General features: G+C 38.3%; 1 protein-coding gene across 4 annotated transcripts in view; it reads right to left on the bottom strand.

Annotated features, from left to right (window-relative positions):
* Positions 1–25,871, bottom strand: part of ZC3H14 (zinc finger CCCH-type containing 14) — a 36,398-nt gene extending 10,527 nt beyond the window's left edge. For 2 of the 4 annotated variants that reach the window (XM_019744652.3, XM_019744671.3), the window contains exons 1-10: positions 25,687–25,871; positions 25,146–25,188; positions 20,996–21,110; positions 18,571–18,611; positions 17,907–18,102; positions 17,122–17,551; positions 16,412–16,572; positions 15,943–16,043; positions 14,105–14,260; positions 1,685–1,759 (exon numbers count right to left, since the gene is read on the bottom strand). In XM_019744652.3, coding sequence (XP_019600211.2) covers positions 1,685–1,759; positions 14,105–14,260; positions 15,943–16,043; positions 16,412–16,572; positions 17,122–17,551; positions 17,907–18,102; positions 18,571–18,611; positions 20,996–21,110; positions 25,146–25,188; positions 25,687–25,722 — 1,354 coding nt within the window. In that variant the 5' untranslated portion in view covers positions 25,723–25,871. The remainder of the gene's footprint in view (positions 1–1,684; positions 1,760–14,104; positions 14,261–15,942; positions 16,044–16,411; positions 16,573–17,121; positions 17,552–17,906; positions 18,103–18,570; positions 18,612–20,995; positions 21,111–25,145; positions 25,189–25,686) is intronic. The other 2 variants (XM_019744642.3, XM_019744661.3) reach the window with 1 other exon arrangement.
* Between the last annotated feature and the right edge of the window lie 349 nt (positions 25,872–26,220).

Here is a 26,220-nt window from a genome sequence, read left to right as displayed (position 1 = left end):
CGGCTACATCTTATTTTCGGGGAAACACGGTAGTAATTAATGCTGAGGTGCCTTCCCTAGCCCCCCACCCCCACCTAGCTGCCAGAATCCTGGCAGCCAATTCACTACTTGAAAGATCTTTCTTAGGAGAAGCTGACCAGCCTAACGGGAAAGGCCTAAAGACCCGGACATCAGGTGCCCCCAAACTAGACAGGTGAGACAAATCACTCACCTCTGCAGATCTACATTCAAATGTGAAGTCAAAAGCCCCCATCCCATCCCCAACTAATGAGCCATCAGCTTTTTAAGTGTCCCATTCTTAAATAGAAGACAGCCAAGTATGCCCAGACATCTGAGGAAAACCTCTGTCATGAAAGACAGTGATCAAAACAAATGACTTACAGAAAAATCAAGGAGAGGGAAGAAAAATATTTAAAACTACACCTTTAATATCCTCAGAGAAATAGAAGTATTGCATACATGAAACAAAACCAGTATGTTTAAAAAAATGGGGATTGGAACATACAGAAATAAAAGGGCTCTCAAAACAAAAGACATGACAGAAGGTAAGCAAAAGAAGTCATTCATAAACCTTGTAGAACCACTTGATGCTTCAAACTGTATGTGCAGCATGGATAAAAATAATAACTAAAGGAAACAAAAAGAATATGCCAAGAGCTGATGAATAAGTACAACATATAGTCTGCAGCTGCCAAACATTTTGAAAGAAAATAACCTTACGTAGAAAGCAGGATGGAATGTTGGGAGATGAGAGGGCGAAATCAAGAATGGAGAATACTTCATAGGTAGGGGAGAGAAGTCAGAAGAGAGGCAAAGACTAAAGCTACATGAGCACGGCAAAAGCATAACGGTCATCATCTGACTCGGGGGTGGAAGGAAACCCTCAGAGAGACGAGCACATCTTTCTGAGACCGAAGGCCACGGAAGGTCAGGGAATACAGCTGCTGACTAGGGAGTCCTGACCAAGAGGAAGTAAATTCAGTTAGGAGTTGACAAGGAGGAGTCAATGGACCAGTTTCCAACAACAGGCAAGTTTAGGAGAAATAGAAGGACGGTTAAAGTAAGATTTCTGAAATTAAGATTGCAGGTATCCAATGGTTCCCTTCATCTGTTCAGCACACACTTATTAGGGATGGCACGTGCATCTGGCAAGGGCTGGGCACTGAAAACAGCAAATTGCGGCACGTGCCCCGATTCTGGCGTAGTCATGGGATGTATGTCTGTGTGGGGGATGGGGTGCCAGGTCAGCGATTAAGTTACAGTGGCTCTAAGCACAGTAAGTTCTAGGTGTATCCCTGACAATGAGATTGTAAAGTGAAGTAAAAGTCAGGACAGGGTTGGACAGGCCAGGACACTAATGCAGCTCAGGGCAGCGGCAAACGGTGGGTAGAGAGGAAAGCGGGGGAGGGACTCAGGTCAGTCCAGGAGCAGGCAAGTGGCGGCGAACAGACTGCAGGGACCCGGGTAAAATGGCAACAAAGGAAGTTTCTGAACAAAGCAAGAACTAGAAAACACCATATAACATGAAGAAAATGCCGATCTTGTCTCCTGTCCCTAAAATATTTTCACAGATCTAAATACAGCATCTTAGGGCAGGATCTAAGAGATACATTAAATGAGGTGTAAAGAATGTAAATAGCAACTGAAAAATGCTAGATTACAACGAAAATTTAAGATTACCAACCTTGACTGAGCTGCAGAGTTTCTGCCATTACTGGATCAATCTGCAGTCGGGATAACAACTGCCTCTGTTGAGTTCCTAGAATAAAAATGTTAAAACTTTACTAAGTGTAAAAAAACACCAGCATGTATGTTTTCCAGAAATTAAGCCCCAAATAACCTTTCTGGTTTGTTTCTGAATTAGAAGTCTTAAAAATAAAGCTTCAACAATACAATTTACCAACATTTATAGACCAAAGGTCTGTAAGACCAAAAAAACTGTACTCAGGGTTAAACCAAAAACAGCAATGTAAAACATTCCTGGTTCTCCCTCTGGAGGCCAGTTTTCCTGGACTGGAGGTAAAGCCTGGAGATAAAGGGTAAAAGCCAAGAGGTGGTGGTTCGTGGACCCACAGCTTGAACCATGGGAGACAGGCAACAGCCAACTGCAAGATCAACATAATAAACATCCCCCTCCATCACCTGGGCTCTCACCAACTCAGTTCCTCATCCCGTGAATCTGCAAAATGAAACACTCCAGAGTTATCTGGTCAGAGTTCCTAAAAGACAAACTATGGGCTTGGATGGATAGATACCAAGAAAACACTGAATAAGCATGACACTAAACACTGCAGTCCAGGTCCCACCAAAGCATGAAAATAATCACTTGGATCTCTCTACTTAACTCCTAAACAGGTTCACAATTTCCTCAGTTACACTGACACAAACTGATATTCTCTAACTCAATTTGATGATAAGCACTTTGAGTTAAATCATGTTGAGTCCTACTCTGTCAATAAAAGTCCATGAAAAATTCAAGTTGTGACTTGCTGCCTCTTTATGAGAACTAGTCAAGTTACATGAAAAGATAGTCCCATGGGTATCTAGAAGATATCACATATACGAATTTACCTTTCTCAATGTTTCTAAGGAAGCCAATTATTTTTACACCATCAGTCCTTGACTGTGATTCAAAATCTACTTCCTCTTGAATACCATCAAACTCTCTGTTGCATTCAGTGGATGCTGAATATTCATTCATTTTAACCTCCAAAGATGAAATTTTAGCTTCATTCTGTGACACTCTAACATTCAGATCAAAAAGATTTGCTTCCGCTGTCAAAACTGCTGCTTTCATTCCTTTAATTTCATTGATATCAGTTGATATTTTCCTTAAAAGATGGGAAATATTGTCTAGCTCATTCAGTGAACAAGATGAACTTGTTACAGAACCGAAGTCAACTGGCCCAGGTGAGAAGAAAGTTGGTAGAGATGGTGATGGAAACCTTGAAGCCATTTTCATAAAATCTTATCTCCCTCTTAGTATTTGGTAATTTTTCCTTCACAGCCCATTAAATTGTTTCATCAAAAGTAAAAGTACGGATTAAGGCTGTTATTTTAAGAAGTATTAAGAATGAATAACATTTTAAAACCTGCAATTAAAAAGACAGGGCTGTACATTTCTGGAATCAAAACTCAAAAGTAAAGTCCCACTTATAGCTAGCTCCTCTCCAAACAATAAACCCTATTATTACATACAAAAGAATTCTGGCTTCTGATTGGCTGAAACTTCATGACAAAGAATTTTCTATTCTTTACTTCAAGACAAGAAGCACTGAAGATCTAAAGCCTAAATGAAGCAATGTAACAACATTAAGTACTTCATACCAGAATAGGATGTGAATTGAGTATACTTTTGTCTCTTCATCTATTAAACCATAAATATTAAGCTTCAGATTAAATTGTTTTATCTAGTATCTTCAGTTTCATTTACCCTTAATAATGGTATAGGACAGTATCCGGCATTTCCTTTGTCAGGCAAGGGCAGGGAGGGTAACTGGACCCACAATCATAGATAAATCTCTTTAAAAATATATGTGGTAATAATGGAATTCAACTGCACTGATATGATGCGAATTTCAAAGATGGGGAAATGAGACTTGGTCTTGGTTTGATACTAGACTGTTTTTAGGTAGGTGATTTTTCTCCCAATCTGTTGGGTTTTTCATATTCTTGACAGTATCCTTTGAAACACAAAAACCTTTAAACTTTGATCAAGTCCAATGTATGTATTGTTTTGTTTGCTTATGCTTTTGGTGCTAAGAAATCACTGGTTATCTAAATCAAGCTCATTTAGATTTATACCTCTTTTTTCTCCTAAGAATGCTGTAATTTCAGCTCTTACGTTTAGGTCTTTGATCCATTTTGAGTTAATATTTATATATGGTGGTATAAGGCAAGGGTGCAACTTCATTCTTTTGCATGTGGTTATCTGGCTATGCAGCACCATTTGTTGAAGATTGTTCTTTCCCCACTGAATTGTCTTGGCATACCGGTTGAAAATCCACTGATCCTAAATGTATTGGTTCATTTCTGGATTCTCTATTTGATCCCATTGGTCTGTATCATACCCTTATGCAAGTCAAGTGCTAGTCTTGATTACTGTAGCTAGGTAGTAAGTTTTGAAATTGGGCAATGTAAGTCCTCCAACTTTATATTCAATAGTTTTAGCTATTCTAGGTCCTTTTCATTTCCACATGAATTTTAGGAATGATTTGTCAACTTTTGCAAAAAAGCCAGCAGGAACTTTAACAGACTGAGTTGAATTCATAGATCAATTTGGGAGTATCACCAACTTAAAAATATTAAAATCTTCCTGTCCATGAACATAGAATGTCTTTCCATGGCTTTAGTTTGAGAAAGGTCATTTTTACTGATTTACTCACCAAGTTAACAAATAAGCTGTACAAAATGCGAAGATGCAAGACGGTGGACACAACTCCCCATAGCCTCTCCAAAAGAATAATTCTACAAAGAATTGTAGCCTTTGCTTTCCCACTTAAATAGATATTGCTCACAATAACAGAAGAAAGAAAAAGTGCTTAAATTTATAAGAATCTTTATTCATTTCTCCACTGTACCTGTAAATTAATCTAATTTTTCAAAAATTTTTGGATAGAAATAATTTTCAAAATTGACAAGGCTTTGGATTCACATAGTATTTTCTAAGAGCACAAGCTGACGGATGACATCTACAGTAACGTTAGGACGAGCAGCACATCCACAGCCACACCAGCTGGTTCGCTAGAGGGTAGCAAACAAACTCAATGAGAAAAGCAGGCCAACGGGCCTAAAAAGAGCCCATGCAAAGCTTCGTGTTATCACCCGTGGTGCCCAGCCCAACTTTAAAATGCAGAATACGCAAAGATCTTTTCATAGATTCCAAGGTAAACAATCCAGCATCAGCAAAAGTTTACCTATTTTAAGGAAACTAAAGTATAGAACATGAATGTCAGGTAGTAAGTAGCAGAGCCTGGATGAACACCCAAGCAGGCGGGCTCCCTGCATCTCTGAATTCATAATCACTATATGTTATACTTCTCTCCATGTTACACTAAGTGGAATAAAACATATCACAGAAAAATTCATGTGGTGTAATTCCTATCTTACATATACATATATGTACATACATATAAACAAACATAGAATATTCTTTATACACAAAGATGCACATGTACACACACACGACAAAATGCCAAGATGACTAGATATACACCAAACCATCTGAAGTGCACTGCTTACCTCTGAGGACGACAGTGGGAAGGACCCTGAAGGGGGGATTTTCCTTGTTTTTTCTGACTATAAGAACTCTTCTTTACTAAGACTTTCACAGTGCTTCCAGTACAACATGATATACTGAGTAAACGAATACAGTCTCTCTTTCTGGAGAGTCCATAAAAATGAAGAACTTAAAAATGACACATCTTTAACAACATACAGAAGTGGATTCCAAATTGGGTTCTAAGACTATCCACTGAGGTGTAGAAGTACAAGAAATTCTATTATAGAAATATTTATTATCTCCATCTTCCTCAGAGTTCTATTTTTACATGTTCTAACACATACACTAACAGTAATGTGCATACATGGCATGTACAGTGAAAAATGACTTTAGTATACAAAACTGTATGGTCAGAAATATGAAGGTCACTGATTTAGAGATGGGAGTTAGGGAGGTGATCATAGCAGACGTGACTTCAACCACCTTTGGAAAACAGAAAATATACAAATACTGGCTGTGAGGCAGAGCGAAACAGCCACAAATGAGACCCTGGGGAAACTGCAAGTGAAACACAAGACAGGAGTGAGACAAATGTTTACCGAGCTCCTAGTATATGCCAGGCACTGCATTGAGCACTCAACAAAAACAGTGAACAACACACAAACCCCTGGTTAAAGAGCTTATATTCTGGTGGGGAGGGAAAGGAGATGAACCTCAAAAACAAACAAACAAGCAAAATATTTGTTAAAATATAACGTATTTTATGTTGATGATACATATTTAAAGTCGTGAGTCTAGATAAAAGTATCTAAATTATGAAAATATATGGAAGTGCTCTGGAGAAAAATAGAGCTTAGAAAAGTGGACTCGGGAGCATGGGGCTAGGGGGCTGGAGAAGGCTTCAACAGAGATGACTTTTGAGTGAACTCTGTGGACACCTAGAGAATATTTCAGGGAGACAGCAAAAGCATCTCAGACATGCCCTTCTTCTATCTCTGTGAAAGAAAAATACACCAGGTATGTCTAGGGAATAAAACGGAGAACAAAGTGGAGGGAGGGAGAGGGTAGCAGGTGACGAGATGAGAGAGAACTTTGACTTTTACTTGGGTGTAATGAGGAGACACCAGAGGCTTCTGAGCAGGAGTGGCGTGATCTAATTTACAGCTTAAAAGGATAACTCTGCCGCTGTGTGGAACAGACTGTAGGAGGGCAAGTCTGAAAGCAGACAGACCAGTAAGAATCAATTCCAAAAATCAAGGCAAATCATGGAGTCAGTTCAGACTAGGACAGTAGAGGCAGGGGTGATGAGGGATGAGTGAATTTTAGTATGTTTTGAAGGTAGAAGGTAACAGGGTTTGTAAAAGGTGGAAGAGGGAAGGGAGGTAAGAGAGGGAAAGAGGGAGGAAAGGAGAGAGAGGAAAGAAGAATGGCCGTTAAGTTTGAAAGAAAGAAAAATAGCACTAGGTTTCTGGCCTAAGCAACTAGAAAGGTAGAGTTGCCATTAACTAAAATAAGGAAGAACAGACTGGAGGTTAAAAGTGTTAGTGGTTAGGTTTTAGACAAGTTTAAAATGACTGTATATCCAAGAAGAGATGTAGAGTAAGCAGTTGGATAAGAATTAGGAATTCAGGTGCAAGGTCCAGATTAGAGATGTAAATTTGGGTCTTGGCAGTGCTGAGATGATATTTAATCTGGATGAAATGAACAAAAGGAAATCCAACTGTGAGAGGATGGAGCAATGAGCAAAGATGACTCACAAAGGACATGAAACAAAAAAAGGTTTGGAAATGGTACAGCCACAGACATTTAAAAGATAAAACTTTAAAATTTTTAAAAGAGGGTTCTTTTCTAAAGAAATTCAGAGAATTGTCTGGGGAGAACCCAGCCAGCCAGTGGGAGCATAAGCACTCCAAGGGAAATTCCGATGTTTCAAGGCCAATTGCAACTTTTTATCTGCTTTATGTAACACAAAATCTGCCCACAGTAAAGGTCATCCCACACCACAACTCCAGGTGAGAGACTGCAGTGCCTTTTCTTAAACTAGGAACCAGAATGTCTGCAGACATTAGTGAAAAGAGCTGCAAATCAAAGGGCAAAAGCAAGCAAGAAAAACTGACTGAAGGAAACCATCAATTAGGCAACACAAGAGAATTCTTTAAAAACATTTCTCTACATTTTTCAGGTAAATTTGAAATGATACTATATGCACAAAACAAGATACTATAAAAACAGAACAAGAAAGAATTTGCAGAAATTCGAAAACACACTTTCCTAAATAAAAAAAATAGGGGACTGAAAATAAAGTGAAGAAAAATTCCAGAGTATAACAACATCAAGTCCAAAAAGAGGAAAGATGAGAGAAAAAAAATCAAAGCAGGCAGTTTATTATTCAACTAGCAGAATTTCCAAAAGAAGAGAATAAAAACAGAGAACAATTTTTAAATAAGAGAATTTCCCAGACCTAGGGAGCAACCGGTAAGATAAGCCAAAGAGGACAATCTCTATCTAGGAGAAGGTACCTAAGGAAAAAAGGGAACACAAAGACTTAATAGTATAAAATGATAGACCCTTAGGCTATACTATAGCTAGGCAATGCAGGAAGGGGGAGGAAAAAAAGAACCTAAGAAAAACAAAAACTGTACGAGGGGAAAAAAAAAAACTCTAGGGAATCCCGAAACAAAAAACTGTAGAACAAAATACTAATCTGTCCTATAATGAGTAATATTTATATAGTCTTCATGTAAATGCTTATTGGTTCTCAACTTTTTGGTCAACCTACAAAGAATGGTAGTCTTAATTACAAAAACAGAACAAAATGTAAATTCAACCATCACATAACAGGGGCCAGCCCGGTAGCTCAGGCAGTTGGAGCTCCCTGGCTCCTAACGCTGAAGGCTGCCGGTTCGATTCCCACATGGGCCAGTGGGCTCTCAACCACAAGGTTGCCGGTTCAATTCCTCGAGTCCCGCAAGGGATGGTGGGCTCCGCCCCCTGTAACTAAGATTGAACACGGCTCCTTGAGCTGAGCTGCCGCTGAGCTCCCGGATGGCTCAGTTGGTTGGAACGCATCCTCCCAACCACAACATTGCCGGTTTGACTCCTGCAAGGGATGGTGGGCTACAGCCCCTGCAACAACAGCAACTGGATCTGAACAGTGCCCTCCACAACTAAGATTGAAAGGACAACAACTTGATTTGGAAAAATCCCTGGAAGTACACACTGTTCTAAAGTCCTGTTCCCTTTCCCCAATAAAATCTTAAAAAAAAAAAAAAAAAAAAAAAAATTAAAGGAGGACATAAACACATTTATGTTCTGGGAGTCAAAACATATTAACATATAGTTGATTAGAAAATAAACACATATTTAACTGTGTTTCTTAAAATGACAAAAGTACATAATAAATTAACTAAAAATAGTGAATTTACTATATGGGCTTGGAAGCAGGATAAAGTGTGAGTTAGATCCTGATATACTATAGCAAGAAATCAAAAGATACCATCTATAGCTGGTGAATTAAGAAATAGTTGTGGGCGGCCGGGTGGCTCAGTTGGTTAGAGTGCAGTGCTCATAACACCAATGTCGATGGTTCGATTCCCACATGGGACAGTGAGCTGCGCCTTCCACAACTAGAGTGAAAAACAACAGCTTGACTTGGAGTTCATGGGTCCTGGAAAAACACACCGTTCCCCAATATTCCTCAATTAAAAAAAAAAAAAGGCAGATAAGCAGTGATTAATCCTACTATTAAAAAAACAAACAGGCATATAAGTGTATTATTACAGACATGGAGAAAATTAAAGTCAGTCATAAATGGAAGCATTTAAAAGCAGTAACCTCTGGGGAGGACCAGTGTGGAGAAGACTTGCTTTTTAGTTTAAATTTTTCTATACTATTTGATTATTTTCTAATCTAGCAGCTGGCATTACAGTGTTTTCCAAATTTTCTGCAGTGAGCATGTATTTCATAATGTAAAATATTTTATTTAAAATTTTTTATACAACATAGACCAAAAGGAAAAAAGAAAAGGAAATCCATGCCTAGACACATCGTAGTGAAACTGCAGAACATCAAAGACAAAGAGAAGATCTTGAAAGCAGCCAGAGAAAGGACAGATTACCTACAAAGGAACAACAGACAATTAGAATGACAGAAGTTCACTCAACAATGGAAGCCAGAAGACAATGGAATTATACAAGGCGCTGAGAGCAAATAACTACTGATAACCTAGATATAGGTATCCAGCAAAACCACTGCACAAGAACATGGAGAAATAAAAGTGTTTATAGATAAAAGAACTCTTGCGAAATTTACTAACAAACCTGTTCTAAAGAAACATCCAAAGAATATACTATTCAAAGAAAATACTTCAAAATAATTGGAAAGTAATGATCCCCAAATATCATTCGAGAAGTGAGAACAAAAAATGATAAACGTAGGTATATCTGAACAAACATTGGGTAAAATAATGTAATATAATGGTGCACAATTTATGCATTTTTAAAAAAAGACCAAAATGAAACATTAGAAACAAAAGTCAGGAAAGTAAAAACTGGTGCTAAGGTATCCTAAAGTCCATTTACTGTTTGGAAATGGGGTCAGAATATTAACTTCTGGAACAGTCAGCTAAATTTGTGTCATAAAATTTCAATGGTGGGCAGCCCTGTGGCTCAGGGAGGTCACTGGTTGGATTCCCACATGGGCCAGTGAACTGCGCCCTCTACAGCTAAGATTGTGCACAGCTCTCCCTGGAACTGGGCTGCCATGAGCAGCCAGAGGTTGGCGTGAGCTGCCCTGAGCTGCTGAGTGCTCCCATGAGCTGCTGTGTGCTGCTATGGGCTGCTGTGCTGCCCTGGGCTACCGTGTGCTGCCATGAATGGCCAGTGGCCAGCATGAGCGGCTGGCAGCTGGCAAGAGCTGCCGTGAGCTGCTGTGAGCAGCCAACCAGACCGGTGACTGCCTCTGGGGGTTGGGGGTCGGGGTGGAAGCACAAGGCTCATAATACAAGCATGGGCCAGGGAGCTGTGTCCTATACTAGACTGAGAAACAGCAGCTTGAACAGGAGTGGGGAGGAGAGTGGGGGAGGTGGAAGAAGGGGGGGGGGGGACCAGTAACCTAGCTTTATGACATTTAAGAGACAACTATGCCCAAAGCATAAGGACAGGGAAGACTGAAAACAAAGGCATGGAAAACAAAAGACGAATATATGGTGATGGAAGGAGAACCGACTCTGGGTGATGAACACACAATGGGATTTATAGACGATGTAATACAGAATGGTACACCTGAAATCTACGTAATTTTACTAACAATTGTCACCCCAATAAATTTAATTAAAAAAAAAAAACAAAAAAAGAAAAAGAAAACAAAAGAGAGATATGAGGCAAATATTAACAAACAGGCAATATTAAAATCAGAAAAAAACTGACGTTAAGATAAAAGCACCATTTGGTAAAGAGAGTTAAAGACAAAACATTCGGGGGCAGACTGGTGGCTCAGTTGGTTAGAGTGCGAGCTCTGGGCAACGGGGCTACCAGTTCGATTCCCACATGGGCCAGTGAGTTGCACCCTCTGCAACTAGAATGAAGTCAGTGAGCTGCCGCTCAGCTCCCGGATGGCTCAGTTGGTTGGAACGCATCCTCCCAACCACAACATTGTCAGTTCGACTCCTGCAAGGGATGATGGGCTGTAGCCCCTGCAACTAACAACGGCAACTGGACCTGGAGCTGAGCTGCGCCCTCCACAACTAAGATTGAAAGGACAACAACTTGACTTGGAAAATGTCCTGGAAGTACACACAGTTCCCCTTTCCCAATAAAAAAATCTAAAAATATATTAAAAAAAAAGATACAACATTCAATCCAGCAGGATGACATAACATGAATGCACCTAGCTTAACAGCCTCAAAATAAATAAAGGAAAAACTGATAGAAGTACCGAGAAATTAAGATAACTGTCATCTTGATGGACAATCTCAAGACCTACCTTTCAATTACTGGGAACTCAAGCTGACCAAGAATTCAGCACAGTCAAGACTTGAACATCATCACTGTAGAGCTTTATCGACTAAATGCAAAATTTTCAAGCCAACAATTAAGAGTCCAATTTCTTCCAAAATGCACATGGAAGATGTACAAAATCCATCGTCTTAAGTCTTAACAATTCAAAGAATATGTATTGTACAGATCACATTAACCACAAAGCTTTAAATAAAGAATATGAAAAAAGATTAAAAGACAAGAATAAAACCTCCACACTGTAAAATGAAAAACAGTTTCAAATAACTCATGGGTCAAAGATGAAGAATCTTACTGGGAATTAAAGATACTTAGAATGATAATGAAGACAGTAATGCATCAACACTTATGATATGCAATAAAATTGTCACATCAAGATAAATTTACAACTTAAATGTAATCATCTGAAAAGATAAATTAAAAAATGGATATATTAAAAATAAGAGCAGAAACTAATGAAATAGAAATCACACCAAAAGAGAATCAATAAAGTCAGAATTATTGTCATTAAGTCTTTGAAAAGCCTGACCAAAAAAATTTCTGACAGACTAATCCCAGACAAAAAGAAAAACACAAATACTGCGAGGCTGGAGAGACGAGAGAACACTATTAACTCATGACAATACATGTGCATATTTAAATTTTAAAAATCCTGTCACAAACAAAGCTGTAAAACGGTGTGTAAGCACATTAACTAATGGCTGTTTACAGTGTCATTTTGCACTTCGGAACTAATGAATCCAGTAAGCGTAGTAACAGTTCTCACCACTTCAATTTTTAAACCTTTTACTTTAAAACAAAATGATATAGAAAACCACACAAAACAAGTAATAGCTTAATGACTTTGTGTAAGGTAAAACACTACCACCCAGCTCAAGAAAACAGAACCATGCCAGCTACCCCAGAAGCCTCTTCCTGAGCTCCATCCCAATCAGTCCTCTCCAGTAACCACCATCGCCTTTCCTAGTAATATCGTTTCTTTGTGGTTTTATCACACAAGTGTGTATCCATAGACACTAGAGCTTCATTTTGCCCCCTTTGTCTTTTAATCTAGAATTCTTGACTGTTTGAACCTATACAGTTCCCTGAGACTGTACTTTGCCTGTTGCACACTCACGGTGCAGCTCAACCAATAGTTTTCTGGCGTTGGTACTTCCTGCAAGATGACCAGCGGATCAGAGGCTTGATCACTTGGGCTTAAATCCTCAGGCAATACTAAGGTAGTGTTTTATTCTTTCATCGGGAGGCACAAAATGGCTGTTTTTCACTTAAAAAAAAAAAGTTAGTAGCCATTAGTGATCAGTGCCTAGATTCATCAATTCACTATTAGTTGCAAAAAAATAAAAAACCCTCTATAATTCTACCATTTTGTTTTTTACTTACTAGTTAGAATGACTTTAAAAGCCGCTTCCCTCACCTGTATCAACTGTTGGCAAACATCTTAAGTTGTGTGGGCTATATGATCTGCTGCAACTATTCAATTCTGTGGTTGTAGTACAGAAGTAGTCATAGGCAGCAGTACATAAGTGAATGAGCATGCTATGTTAAAATAAAACTTTATTTATTTACAAAAACAGGTGCTAACTCCTGTACCATTTGGTTTCCCAATGGTACCATTATTAAAGGAAAGACAGCATAAATATTCAAGACAATGAATTAGTATGTATTATTCTCCAGAAGGTGACCAATTAAGGGTTTACATTTTTAAAACTATTATCATGAAATCACAGATTTAAACCTGTTTGATGGGCATCAATCCACTGCAATTCCTACTTTTACTGAAGCACAAATTCCAGTTTCCAGTTGCTCTTCACAAATTGAACCACTTACACCTTCCAGTTAGTACCAATTGACTGTTTGGGGGTTTTCCTGTACTGAGATCCATCATTTGTTGGAGTTGCACCTAATGCTCACATGCAAAATTGCATTTTTTTTTTTTTTTTAAAGAGAACATGAAGAGAAAAATACAGGATGGATTCATAAGGCTTCGTAAAACAAGTAAATGTGAGATGAACCTGGAACAATTCAAAGGACACAGCTGAAGAGGAATGAAAAAATGTATCCCCGCACTGGAAAAGTGTAAGTTAGAAATAACATGATGAGCATACAGTCTTGGTGGAGTTTTAAAACTCAGGTCTTGGAAGAGAAGAAGAAGAAACTAGAATTTTTCCAGAGGAGAAGAGAAAAAATAGGGTGGAAAGCAGTGGGGAAAGGGCTGGGCAGACCTAAGGGACAGATAACAAACCTGCCCAAAAGCCAAGCTCCTGGCATCAGTTCTGGACCAAAATAAGGGTAGGGGAGACACTATAAACGCTCTCACAAAGAAGCCCCACAATCAGTCACACTTCAGATAGACAGTGTGCAGGAGCTGGGGATGCAAGAGACTCAGCTGGAGGCTAACTATAGTATGTCAGGCACAAAGGGATGAAGTAGGACCACTGGGACAAGGTGGCAGATCTGACAGGTCATGGAGAGGATGCTGAGACGGGAGATTTAAAGATAAGATTTCAAATTTAAGAGAATGGTAGGATTAACGAAAAGAAGGAAAGCTATACGGCAGATACCTGTGTCCTGAAGAAGGCGCTTTCTAAAGATCAGCAAAATGCTGATAACATTAAGGGTGGGTGACTAAATTCATGGAAATTCATTGCACTATTCTTTCCACTTTTGAACATTAAAAATTTCCATAAAAAGTTTTTTAAAATTCTGAAAGATGTAGGTATAGATTCTTCATGGTCCCTTCTTATAATATTTTTGGGCCTAATGAGTACTTTTCTCATAGTATAACGTTTCATAAACACCCACTGGAAAACACTAAATGCCTCATGAAAAAAGTGTAATAGAGAATGAAGTATCATTAAATTATTACCTTGAATTTTTTCTATATTATCTCCTTTTGTTTCCTCTTCTTTAATAGGGGGACTTATTCTAGGTGTCCTGCTTTGCCCCTGTACAGTCTCTGCCAACAATTCTTCTTGAGAAGTTCGAGTTCGGGGAGCAACTGGAAGTGTCTGTTTCTGTGAGACTTTCACATAAAAAGCAAAAGAGACGGAAATGCAAATGCAGTAATACATCAAAGCTCAACAGTGACTATGTCATATTAAACATAACTGCCTCCGGGGTTTAGAATATGTGAGGAATTTGAAACAGTTCATAGGTACCACTTCGGGTTTTTTTTACAATATTCTCGAGAGACAGATAGATACCTGACTTAGATACCTGTATGTATGTAAACAATATCTATATATTTTAAACTATATACTATATACTGTTTCCCCGAAAATAAGACCTAGCTGGACAACCAGCTCTAATGCATCTTTTGAAGCAAAAACTAATATAAGATCGGGTCTGATATAATATAAGACCCGGTCTTATGTTATATTATATAAAATCCGGTCTTGTAGTAAAATGAGACCAGGTCTTATATTAATTTTTGCTCCAAAAGACATATTAGAGCTGATTGTCCAGCTAGGTCTTATTTTTGGGGAAACACTGTATACAACAAAGCACGAATGTATTCATTTTTAACCAAATGCAGCTGCTACATGATACTATAACACCTTCAAATTGTAATTTCAATAACCTAGGTAAATAAGGAATTTCAATGCTCTTTCTTAAAAAACTTGGGCAATTTCCAACTATTATGAAAGAGGAAATTACAAGGTCACAGTGAATAAAATGCTCTAAATTCCTCATCATTCCAAACACTGAATATTGCTGATAAACCAAAAAGGGAATGTAAATAGATGAATCGTTCAAGCGCAGGCCTTTGCCGAATAATCCTTATCCTATACGCCAAAACCTGTTTAATTTTATGTGCAAAGGTTACGTTAGGGATAAGGAGAAGCAGGGGGACAGATGACCATCAGGATCAGAAGTTGACAGCTCACAGTTTACTTCACTTTAGGAAAGGGTCACAGAGAGAGATATAATGGAAAAGCAAAACAAGGCTAAAGGAACAGTCATCAAATCTGCAGCAAAAATACAAAATTTTAAAGTGGGTAATCATTACAGCTTATTAATAAGTTTTACACACTGGCTCCGCAAAATGGGGCAAAGTACAAACAGAATTTAATGGCAATATGGCACCCATCACATGGCTTGAATTTCAGAGTAAGCTTTCTGTATAACCAGATTACAGATGACTCATCTCCTTTGTTTTAAAAACATGTAATACTTTTATATTCTTTCATAAAACGATTTAGTACTTCCACTAGGATTAGGTCAGGAATGAGTCAATTCTCTGCCTTACAGTCAATTAACGGGTTCCACTGAAAGAAACCAACCTGTTCATATACTAATTTTTCTAACGTCAGACTCTTAATATTTTAATTTTGTTCTTTTTCATACATCATCAATTCATATCTAATGTTGACTCTCATGCAATGAATATGAAAATCCCCTTTTACCAAAACTCCCTTTAAAGTTTTTATTACAGATTTCACACACTAGAAAAAGAGTAAAAGGCATTACAGTTGCTCAAAGAACTAAATTCCACTGACAGCTGGGAAAATTTCTCAAAGTAGTCCAATCTCCTTTTAAAAACCTTCTTCTCTGACACTCATCTTGGTCATCTTTATTTGTTTGAAGCAAAAACTAATATAAGCAGCCATCTTTATTTTACCACAACTTGGGGAGCAATCATTTCTAGCTTACTCAAGTTATAGAAATCCCTTACTTAATGAAAGCATAATTCATTTAAATTACCTGTAGAATAGTTAGTTGTTTTTGTTACAGATTCTTGAGCTTCTGATATAGCCTTCAAAATCAGATTCTTGTTAGCCTGTTTAGAAGGTGGAAGTGAAGGTCTAAAAAAGAAAAATGTTTTAATTGTAGATTTGAGTTCTTTATGTGCTAGCCATCTATTATGTCTTTTTTCTAAGCCTTCTCTTAGGTTTTAAATAGTCTAGCTATAGTTTTTAGGAAATGCCAACTATACTAGAACATTGTAACTTTTTAAAATAATGAATTTGATCAACTTTTATATCCATATTAGTTTTTAATATTCTCTGCAATTTCTCTAATTTTAAGCAATTTTTCTTTCATTACTGTTTCTCAAAAACCAATGGAAAAGTCTTACATGCTATTAAATTTTTATTTTCATGGTATCCTTTTCAAGAAACCCAGAAGATTCCATCAAGCATTTAAAGATCAATTTACAGCCAAGTTCAGGTACCTCCTCTCAGGCTTTGCTGGCACTGACACACTGCTGGAGATGCTTCCTGTACGGGACCCACAGTCTTCATCTTCCTCCTCCTCCTCTCCATCATGATTGAATTTTTTTACTTTAACAACTGAACTTACCACAGGCAACTTTCTCTTCCGGAAGTTTTCTTCCTGTAATCAGAGAAATTCACTTACCTAGTCTCAAAAAAATAACAAAATTCTATCACCGAATTTTTTTCCTTTTTAAGTAAAAGTCAATCATATTTAGAATTCATGGCCTCTTTCCTGGTTTCTTATAAAATATGAATATTATCCCTAATAACCAACCTGCAGCTAAAACAAAAACTAGTGCTTTACATTCATTTACAAACAGCAGCATATAGCACTCATAAGGAAACTAATAAAGTGGAGCTACTCAGTTCTTTACTAGTAACTGCCGTGAAAAATCTAAAATTGACCTAAAGTACCCCCAAAATTATAAGGTAAAGCTAAAACTATCTCACATGTTGGCATCCTAGGAAAGTAAACAAGATGTAAAATACCTGTAGAAACCAGTCATGTAGAGGAAAATCTGAATATATTCAGTGTTACATGTTGAGTAGCACAGAATTCAGTTTAAAATAAACTTGCGATGTGTGTTTAGTTATTTCACATACTATTTAGCATGAAGAACTGCCAATTTTCCGCCTAATAAGCCAAAATTTAAAAGTAAATACAAACCTCAATACTCATTTTTTCTGAGCTGTTTCTGAAGAAGGGGCTGTAAGTCTCTTCTAAACTGCTAAGCACTTCGGGTTCACACAAACGTCCTGCTTCATATATTCGGCTGTTCTGTATGTCAAGTTGCTTGCCAGCATGAATACTGTTTTGCTGCTGTTGAAATTGCAACCTGTTTAAATGAACCCCCGTATCTGCAGTTCGACTTGCAGGTGGTCGATAAATTTCAATAGAAGGGCGAGAAGAACCATATGTAAGTGTCACTGTAGGTTTTTTCTGAGATAAGGGATTCTCCTGCACAAAATTGAGGTCTTCATCAATGAGATCATCTGGTTCCGGCTTAATATCAATCACATCTTCAGAGGGCGCTGGCTCCCTCAGAGGTTTCACTGTTGACATTAATCGGGTTGCAGCTCCATCGTCATAAGTCTGTCTATTACACACACACACACATACACACACACACACGTTACAACCAACTTACAGCAATATCTTCAAATCGTCAAATATTTACTTAAATTGCAATGAAAAAGTCTGAATACTTGCTTTATGTATTCCATTAAAATCTACTTTGAAATTGCGTTTTTCAAAACTTTGATTTACTACATTTGAGATAAAAAACAATCATACTTTGGTCTTAGCCATTCTTTATTTTACTAAAAATACTGCTCATGACCACCTCACTGTATCCAAAAATTTCTGAAAATGGCAATTTTAAGATGTAAAAACTAATGTAAACGTCACATACATACCCACCTGCCTACAACATGTCTACCTGGGACTCTTACCTGACATTAGTGGTTTTCTGCTCCTGTGAACTTGCAGAAACTCTGGAATCTCTTTTTTCAGGTCTAGTGCTAGAAACTGCAAGGGGAAGCACTGCAGCTTCGTGCCTTCTCTCATCTCCCCGACTGAAACTGCTCTTGTTGGAAGGCACGTTACTATCAAAAATGTTGGTATCAGAAGATTTTAGACTAGAGGGGTCTGGAAATAAAAACATATGATCCTTTTAAACGACTTTTCTTACTTTGATCCTTCCCATTCTTCATCACCAATTTCAAAGCAATACATGTTCTTCCACAACACTTTTAATGGCTGAATGTTATTCCATACATAGTAATATGATAATCTATTCAATTTACTATTACTGGACTTTTAAGTAATTTTCAATTATAAAATATTAAAACATCCTTGAAACTAAATTACTGTACACTTCTATAATTATTTCCTTAGGCTAAATTGCATACCCCACTTCCCTTCTTTAAATTCTTTGAATTGTATTAAATTTAGTGCTCTTAAATTCATAAAAATATGTGCTTCCTAAAAAGGTTCAAATGAACTATTGTTTTCAAATGTATGCTTTTCCCCTTCAAAGTAGTATGTGACTTTAGAAAGAAAACAATCATGTGCTATAGCAAATTCAAAAAGAAAACACATTTTTATGAATCTTACCAGTTGTAACGGAGCGAAGCTTATCTAATACACCATGAAGCCTAAGACAAAAAACAAAAAAATTTAAAGCGTCCTTTAATCAAGAAAGACTTTACATCAACTGTCACTCTAAATTTCATGACATTATAGAATCAATCTTCAGATATATACTGACACATGGCACTAAATGGTATTTAATGGATAGGTAGTATTAAAATTTAAGTTTCACATTTTAAAAAAAGGCTTTACATGAATATAGTAAAAGCCAATCAAAAATCCTATTTGTTCATCACTATTTTCAATATCTAGCCTCTGCAAAAATAAGGGCAAGGGTCTGACCACACAGTCTTGTCTACAAAGAATCTCATTTTGTTTCATAAGGATTAAAGACTCCATGTAACTTACAGTAAAAAATAAAAATGAGTGTAAGGGGGGTGGGGGGTGGGAGATGAGGGTAAGGGGGATCAAATATATGGTGATGGAAGGAGAACTGACTCTGGGTGGTGAACACACAATGGGATTTATAGATGATATAATACAGAATTGTATACCTGAAATCTATGTAATTTTACTAACAATTGTCACCCCAATAAATTTAAAAAATAAGTTAAAAAAATAAAATAAAAATAATCACAACATGTAATATAACTTACTTTTACAACTGTTTAAGCACAATTTAAATGTATTTTATCTACTTACGTGGTTTCTGAAACAACTTAATTCTGAGGTGAAAAAACTTTTAAAAAAATCTCAAAATAAACTGTATCACTTCACTTTGACTATTAATATAAAACTAATGCTGTAAACAAGCATCAACTACAACCTTGCTTATAACCTATTTTAGCAGTTACATACAAGACAAATTTGCTTACAATCCTTCCAAGAGGCCATGCCTCCTGAAGCACCAGAAATCGCTCATTAAATTTCACCTAGAACCAAATCACACGCCACTGTCCCCTAGGACACAATTATTGCAGGACTCCAAAGAATCAGAATAGTCTGGGGATGGTGTCAAGGAACATTTAACTCAGGAAAGTAAAGTACCACCAAAGCAGACACCATCACTTGAATCAGTACATCTTAAAGAACTGAATTTATGGCAAGTGAGAAAGTTGAATTAATTTGATTTTAAATTTATATTCAGTTAGTAGTCTGTTTATGTAAGAAATTTGTCTAATGCATTCCATCAAGTTATCTGAGAAAGGATCTACTAGGTCAATCTCCCGTATTATATTAGTGGGACTCAAACCCAAAGTGATCCAAAGGTTGAACTAGAAGTCAGGTCATAAAAACATGCATGAACCAAATAGGTGGACTGAAGACTTTAAAAAAGGACTCATGATAATGGTAATTTCCTTAGTCAAAACACCATCTCTTTTTTTGGGTAAATTCTAGGAACAAACTGTAACAAGTGGGTGAGGTCACCCACGATGCAGCAGTTTATGGACCAAAACATTAGAGAATTGACCAACACACTCAATGTTGCTCAAAATTGTGTAATATAAAGAATTCTGTGTGAATTTTAACGAAGTTTCAGAAGAGTTGTAAAGCACACATTTACCTGCTGGGACAAAAACACTTTAAAGACAAACTTTTGGTTGAAAGGTAAGAAGTTATTAACAAGTTTCCTTCCCCTCCTCAGTGCCTCCTAGGCCCTGTCCCAGTTTCTTACCGTTCAAATTCAGCAAGCCACTCAGCTCCCTCACCTTTTGTTCCATCATCAACTTATGCTGTAATCGGTGCTTCCCAGCGTGAGGGCCCTGATGAATTTCCACTTGAGTCTCAGCCACATTATTACCCTTATCCAGCCCTCAAACCTGGTACCAACACCTGGCCTGCCTTCGTAAACTGAATCTTATGCTGTTAGTCAGTATTCTAACTAAACAAATATATGGTTTGAAAAAGTTGACAATTATAATATTAATTTATATTTGAACACAGTTACCTATTTTAAAGTTCCAAACATTTAAAAAATTATTTGAAATTTTTTCAAAAACCCTTGGCCCCCTAAGAGTTAATTCATTGGAGAAAGCAATTTGGGAAGTCAACCCAGTCCAAAAAAACATCTGCAACTGATTTTGGTTAGAGGAAAGGAATGGTAAGATGTAGAAGCTTACAAAAGAAACATAGTAACTACAGTTAACATATACTAAGGACTTGCTATGGGCCAGGCACAGCTGTAAACACATTACATGTATTAGCTCATTTAATCCTCACAACGCCCTATAAAGGTGATTTACTATTCCCATTTTACAAATGGTGAAACCAAGGCAAGAGGCAGATTCATCATTCCACCTTGGCAATCTGGCTCCAGGGGCTGTGCTGTCCTCGCTCACAACCTGCCTGTCTACACTGAATCTTACTCTGTCAATAACCTCTTTTCAGACAATAGCTACTATGACTTGTGCTAAGCTTTGGTCTAAGGGATAAATATTCAGAAACATACCATACGGTGAATCGAATTGTGTTGTTCCCTAGAAACAGGGACAGGTCCTCTGTCATTTGGTCCTGACTTTTCTTGTTGGCCACCATCACCATAATGTAATCAGGAAGTTCTTCATCTATTTAAAAGGAAAAGTATATAAAAACTTTTTTATGTTTTCCTCAATATTTTCTTCTATTTAAAGCTGATGTGCTTGAAAATATCAATGTAGATCTAAGAATATGTCAGCTCTACTACAATAGAATTACATTGGACAAGAAAATAGTTTTCCCTCTTCATTCTACACGTATTTCAATCACTAGGATGGGAACTGAGTAAGGGATACTTACAAAACTAGGTACTCTGAATTAACAGTACCATACTGGAGAGTGTACTCATTTCCTTGTCTTTTTAAAAATGCTCATTAATTTCAGAGAAGCTTCCAGAAAGCATATCGATATTCCTCAAGAATAACTGAGTTTCATTTAGTGTTTGTTTCAAAATGATACTCATTTCTCAAAACACCTTTATCCTTCGCAAAGCCAGATTTCAATTACTCCAGATAACAAACTTGCAGCAGCATCAAATAAACTAAAACCACCTAAAAACCCTACATCATTTAAAGATTTCAATCTTAAAATTAAATAATTTCAACTCATTGTTTTATCCTAATACCCTCCTACACGGTGATCATGAGGGTGAGGTCTAAGAACAAAATCAACAATACCAAAAAATGACCAAAGAAAAGAAGGAAGCAAAAGCCATTTATCAGGAACTCTAATTCCTACACAGACACACAGATACACAAATTCCTTTAACACCTCAAATACTCATATTTCTATGTGAAGAAAGGTTCATCACCCCAATAAATTAAAAAAAAAAAAAAAAAGGTTCATTTCAGAACTATCAGACATTTGTTTCAAGGAGAAATATTAAAAATCCAGTTCAAGAAAACAACAAATATACTGAGAAAGCCCAATCTACAAATGGAGAGAAATCAGAGTATCTGATGGAAGCATACAATATGAGAGGAGATACAAGCAAGGAAAAGCAGCCAGCCATTTATTATTTTTGTAGAGTATCAAAAGGTTCCACTGCTTTCAGGAAATTTTAGTAAATAACCCTGGTATTTTATTTATGCAAAGTGTACCTACTAGGGGCTACCAGCGGAAACCCAGGAAAGGTCAACAAACAAAAAAGTTGGGGTGCTTTGGAAGTCGTGAGTTTTTCTCCCTCATAATGTCAGTAATAGGAATGAACAGACTGTGCTGTCAATATATTTTCGTTTTGTATTTTCTGAAATTTTGTATAAATGAGATCAGTGGTTGCCTGGGTACAGGGTGGGGATGGGAAAAGATGGAGGGAAAGCTAATAAACATTCATACTGGACTTCAAGTTTGCAACCAGGTTTTTAACAGGCTCAAAATTCTTGGTTTGAGACTTTTGACAAATGACAGAAATCACCAATAAGATTGAATTTAGACTCAGTATGTTTGTGCATTCATTTGATAGAATTAAGAAAATTCTCACTGTAGGTTTTCTTTTTGACTCCAAACATGTTCCTTACACGTAGCTAACATCCATTAAGCGTTGAATGAATGAAAGAATAAATCAACCCTGGTTCAGCTTCCTCATCTTTAACCTCTGAACCTCAATTTTCTTATCTGTTAAAGTCTTACAACAATCCTGACAGCAAACAATTTATGAAATGTGCCCAACACATGGTAAATTTGCAATTCTCCAATTGTTTGGTCTCAGGCCCCCTTTACACTCTTAAAACTCAATGACCTCCAAAGAGGTTTCATTTACGTAAGTGTATCTACTGGTATTTACCATACTAAAATTAAAACTGCGAGTTTTAAAAAGCATTTATTCATTTGAAATAATTCACATATCAAATGTTAACAAACCCATTTATATTAACAAATATTTACAAAAAATAATTTACCAATCCAAAAAAAATAGTGCAAAAATATTTTTTACATCTCTTTAGCATCTGATTTAAAATGAGATGCTGGGGGCGGACGGATGGCTCAGTTGGTTAGAGTGCGAGCTCTGAGCAACAGGGTTGCCAGTTCAATTCCCACATGGGCCAGTAAGCTGCGCCCTCCGCAACTATATTGAAGACAACAAGATGCCACTGAGCAGCTGCTGAGCTCCCAGGCAGCCGGATGGCTCAGTAGCTTAGAGTATGTGCTCTCAATCACAAAGTTGCTGGTTCAACTCCCACAAGGGATGGTGGGCTGCATCCCCCCCAACAACTAGATTGAAAATGGCAACTGGACTTGGAACTGAGCTGCGCCCTCCACAACTAAGATTGAAAGGACAACAACTTGACTTGGAGCTGATGTGTCCTGGGAAAAACACATTGTTCCCCAATAAAGTCCTGGAAACACAAACTGCTTCCCAATAAAGTCCTAAAAAAGAAAAGTTTCCAAAAAAAATAAAATGAGACGCTGGATTCTAATTTCTGCTTCTGCATTTAGCTTGTTGTGGTATGCTGTTCTAATTGAAGAATGTGAAGAAAATCTGGTCTTACACAGATAGGTAGTCGGAAAACAAGTATTTTAATGGCTTTTGCAGATAATGTGGATAGTCTTTTGTGATACTACACCAAAACTCAACAAGTGGTAGTTTCTTTAATAAATATGGAAACTAATACTATGTTCATGACTTTTTCATGCTCTGTTACGTGAAAATCCACTGATCCATCCTGGAATCTTAATGGATCTTTTACCCTTGTGTAATTTTGTAACAGCATTGGTCATTTGAAAAACTACTGGTTCCCTGAACTATACAAACCACTGACACATTGCTGTGTTTCATTACACAATATAAAAGAATCATTTGTTAATACCACCACTGATTTTACGAGAAATTCTCTGAAGTACCAAGAAGCTATCAAGTTCATGGAGGCAGACACAAATTTTTCAAAACTCTAATTTTTATTTGAAACCTCAACTTTTGTCATTGGCAGCAAAGTGTATCACTGCTTTTCCTCTGCTCACTCTCAGGAAAATGCCAAATACCCAAGTGTATGTAACTAGCTTGTCAGTCCTTCTTTGAAGTCAAAAATGATATTCCATGAAAAAGGTAGCTAGTTCAGTTCTCAACAGTGACAGAAGACAACCAATCATGCTTCAGCATACGGCAGGATCATTATGAGTACTTCCTATTTCCTCACACTGCATATTAGAAAGACGCATTCAAAGGCCAGGATTAAAAAATATATTTTTACTGCTTTATCAATTACATTCTTAGATGAAACTGGCTTTTTTTTAATTGCAAGTGGAGAGGTGAAGAATAGGATTTCTCATAGAGTTTGGTGTGAGATCTTCATTTCCTGATTCAGGCTCAAGTACTGGCAATTTTACCTACCATTGCTTTTGCACAATCCAAGTGTCAGCGCAATGACAATGGCAAGTACGCTGTCATGTTAATATGAAAATTGTTTTGACTTCAGAGACCCTTGGGGTCTCCCACACCTTGAGAACCACTGTCAGTAAGTGATAGCTATTGTTTTTATATGAGGCACCAGCTTTGGAGCCAAACAAACCCAGGTCTCAAGCTTGGTCAAGAAAACACTCAAAGCCTCAGTTTTCTTGCTTGTACAACTAGGGATATTACTACTTACCTTCCAGTGTTCTCCTGAGGATTATCATGACCTAATGCATATACAATGGTTAAGCACAGTGCCTGGCCCAGAGTAAACACTCAAATTATAACCATAAAAGAATATAGAGAAAGAGGAAACATTATTGTCGGGAGATAAAAAGAGAAAGGAACAGGAAAAAACACAGGTCTGAAAATAAAACTCACTGAACCACGACAGAGGCAAATACCAGAAAGCATCAAACAGTCATACGCAAAATAATTCTGAAAAATGAAGATCAGGAGGAAATGAAAATAGGAAAAACAATAAAAATATGACGGAACTTCAACAGAGAAAAACAAGCAGTTTCAATATAACACATTAGAATGGAGTTTGGAAAAAAAAAGTCGCATACGGAGCTTTCAATTGAAAGATGGTAAGGAAATGAAGCATCCAGGGAGTATCACACTTGAAAGTAGAAAAGGGTCTCCCCAAAGTCAAAAGATGGGAAAAATGCACTCAGTAAAATTTAATTAGCTGCAAACTCTAAATTCTATTAGGCAAAGTCACAAAACTACTTACCAACATAAGCTCCTAATTCTTGCAATTTCCCCTTAATGGCACTCTGAGGGGGAGGGAAAAAAACGTGCGTGTGAGAAAAGGCAGCCCTTGGAAAACAAACCGACTCAGAAGCGCCGAGACAACTTTGCGGGTGCGCGCACCTCCTACCCGGCTCGGCGCCCGGGTGGGGGCGGGGAGGCGCTATGGCCCCCTCCCCTACCGCGCCCCCCTCCAACAGCGACCCGAGAGCGGATCACTGCGCAGCCGTGGGAGGCTCTCCCGGGCCCCCTACGTACGCCTCCTTCCGTTTCCCAGCGGCTACTTCTTCAGCCGCGGCCCCCTTTGCCCACCTTTGCCCACCGCGCTCTCTGAAGCCCCGTCTGCGCCCAGGCCCGGAGAGACCCGGCCGAGAAGGCGCCAATCACGGGCCCCGCGGTGGGTCAGGAGCGCTGGGCGGCGACCAGGCCGCGGCGTCCAGGCCGGGCCCACCATCCCCGTTACTCCTGACAACCGCGCGCCCTCCGAGGCCCGGCTTCCCGCCCCCGCCCGACGCGGGCCTCACCCGGATCTTGCGGCTTATCTCGGTGCCGATTTCCATGGCTCCGTGGCGAGCGGTGAGTTCAGCACTACACGTCGCTTCGCTTACCCGGAGCCGTCTCACAGCTCGCAGCCCCGCGACAGCCACAACCACCGCCGCTCCTGGCTGCTCGCTCTGCGTGACCCGCCCCCACCGTCCCGGCGCGCCGGAGCGAGCCGAGTGCGCCTGCGCCTGCGCCTGCGCGCACCTGGGCTGGTGGTGCCTGCGTTGCGGCGCCCTCTGCCGGCGGCAGGGAGAGCAGGGGCGCTTGGTCTTGACTTGGCTTTTTGTCTGTGGGCACCTGCAGAGCTGCTCATTCTTCCGTTTCCTCTCCCCACTTACTGATTTTATCCCCTTTGGAAAATACAGATGAATTAAATGTTCAGCGGTAAGATCCCTGGATTTGGTGTAGGATCCGAATTCGAATGCAGCCTTCTCTTACTGTTAGTATGAATCTGGTCTAGATGTTAAAACTCTTGAGACCTGTTTTTCTACCTGTAAAATAGAGACTGCCTCCTA

The sequence above is a fragment of the Rhinolophus sinicus genome, chromosome 3 (assembly GCF_057876585.1).
Source record: "Rhinolophus sinicus isolate RSI-liver-muscle chromosome 3, RSI-T2T, whole genome shotgun sequence".
NCBI classification, from domain to species: domain Eukaryota; kingdom Metazoa; phylum Chordata; class Mammalia; order Chiroptera; family Rhinolophidae; genus Rhinolophus; species Rhinolophus sinicus.
This window is presented reverse-complemented; position numbering and strand designations above follow the sequence as displayed.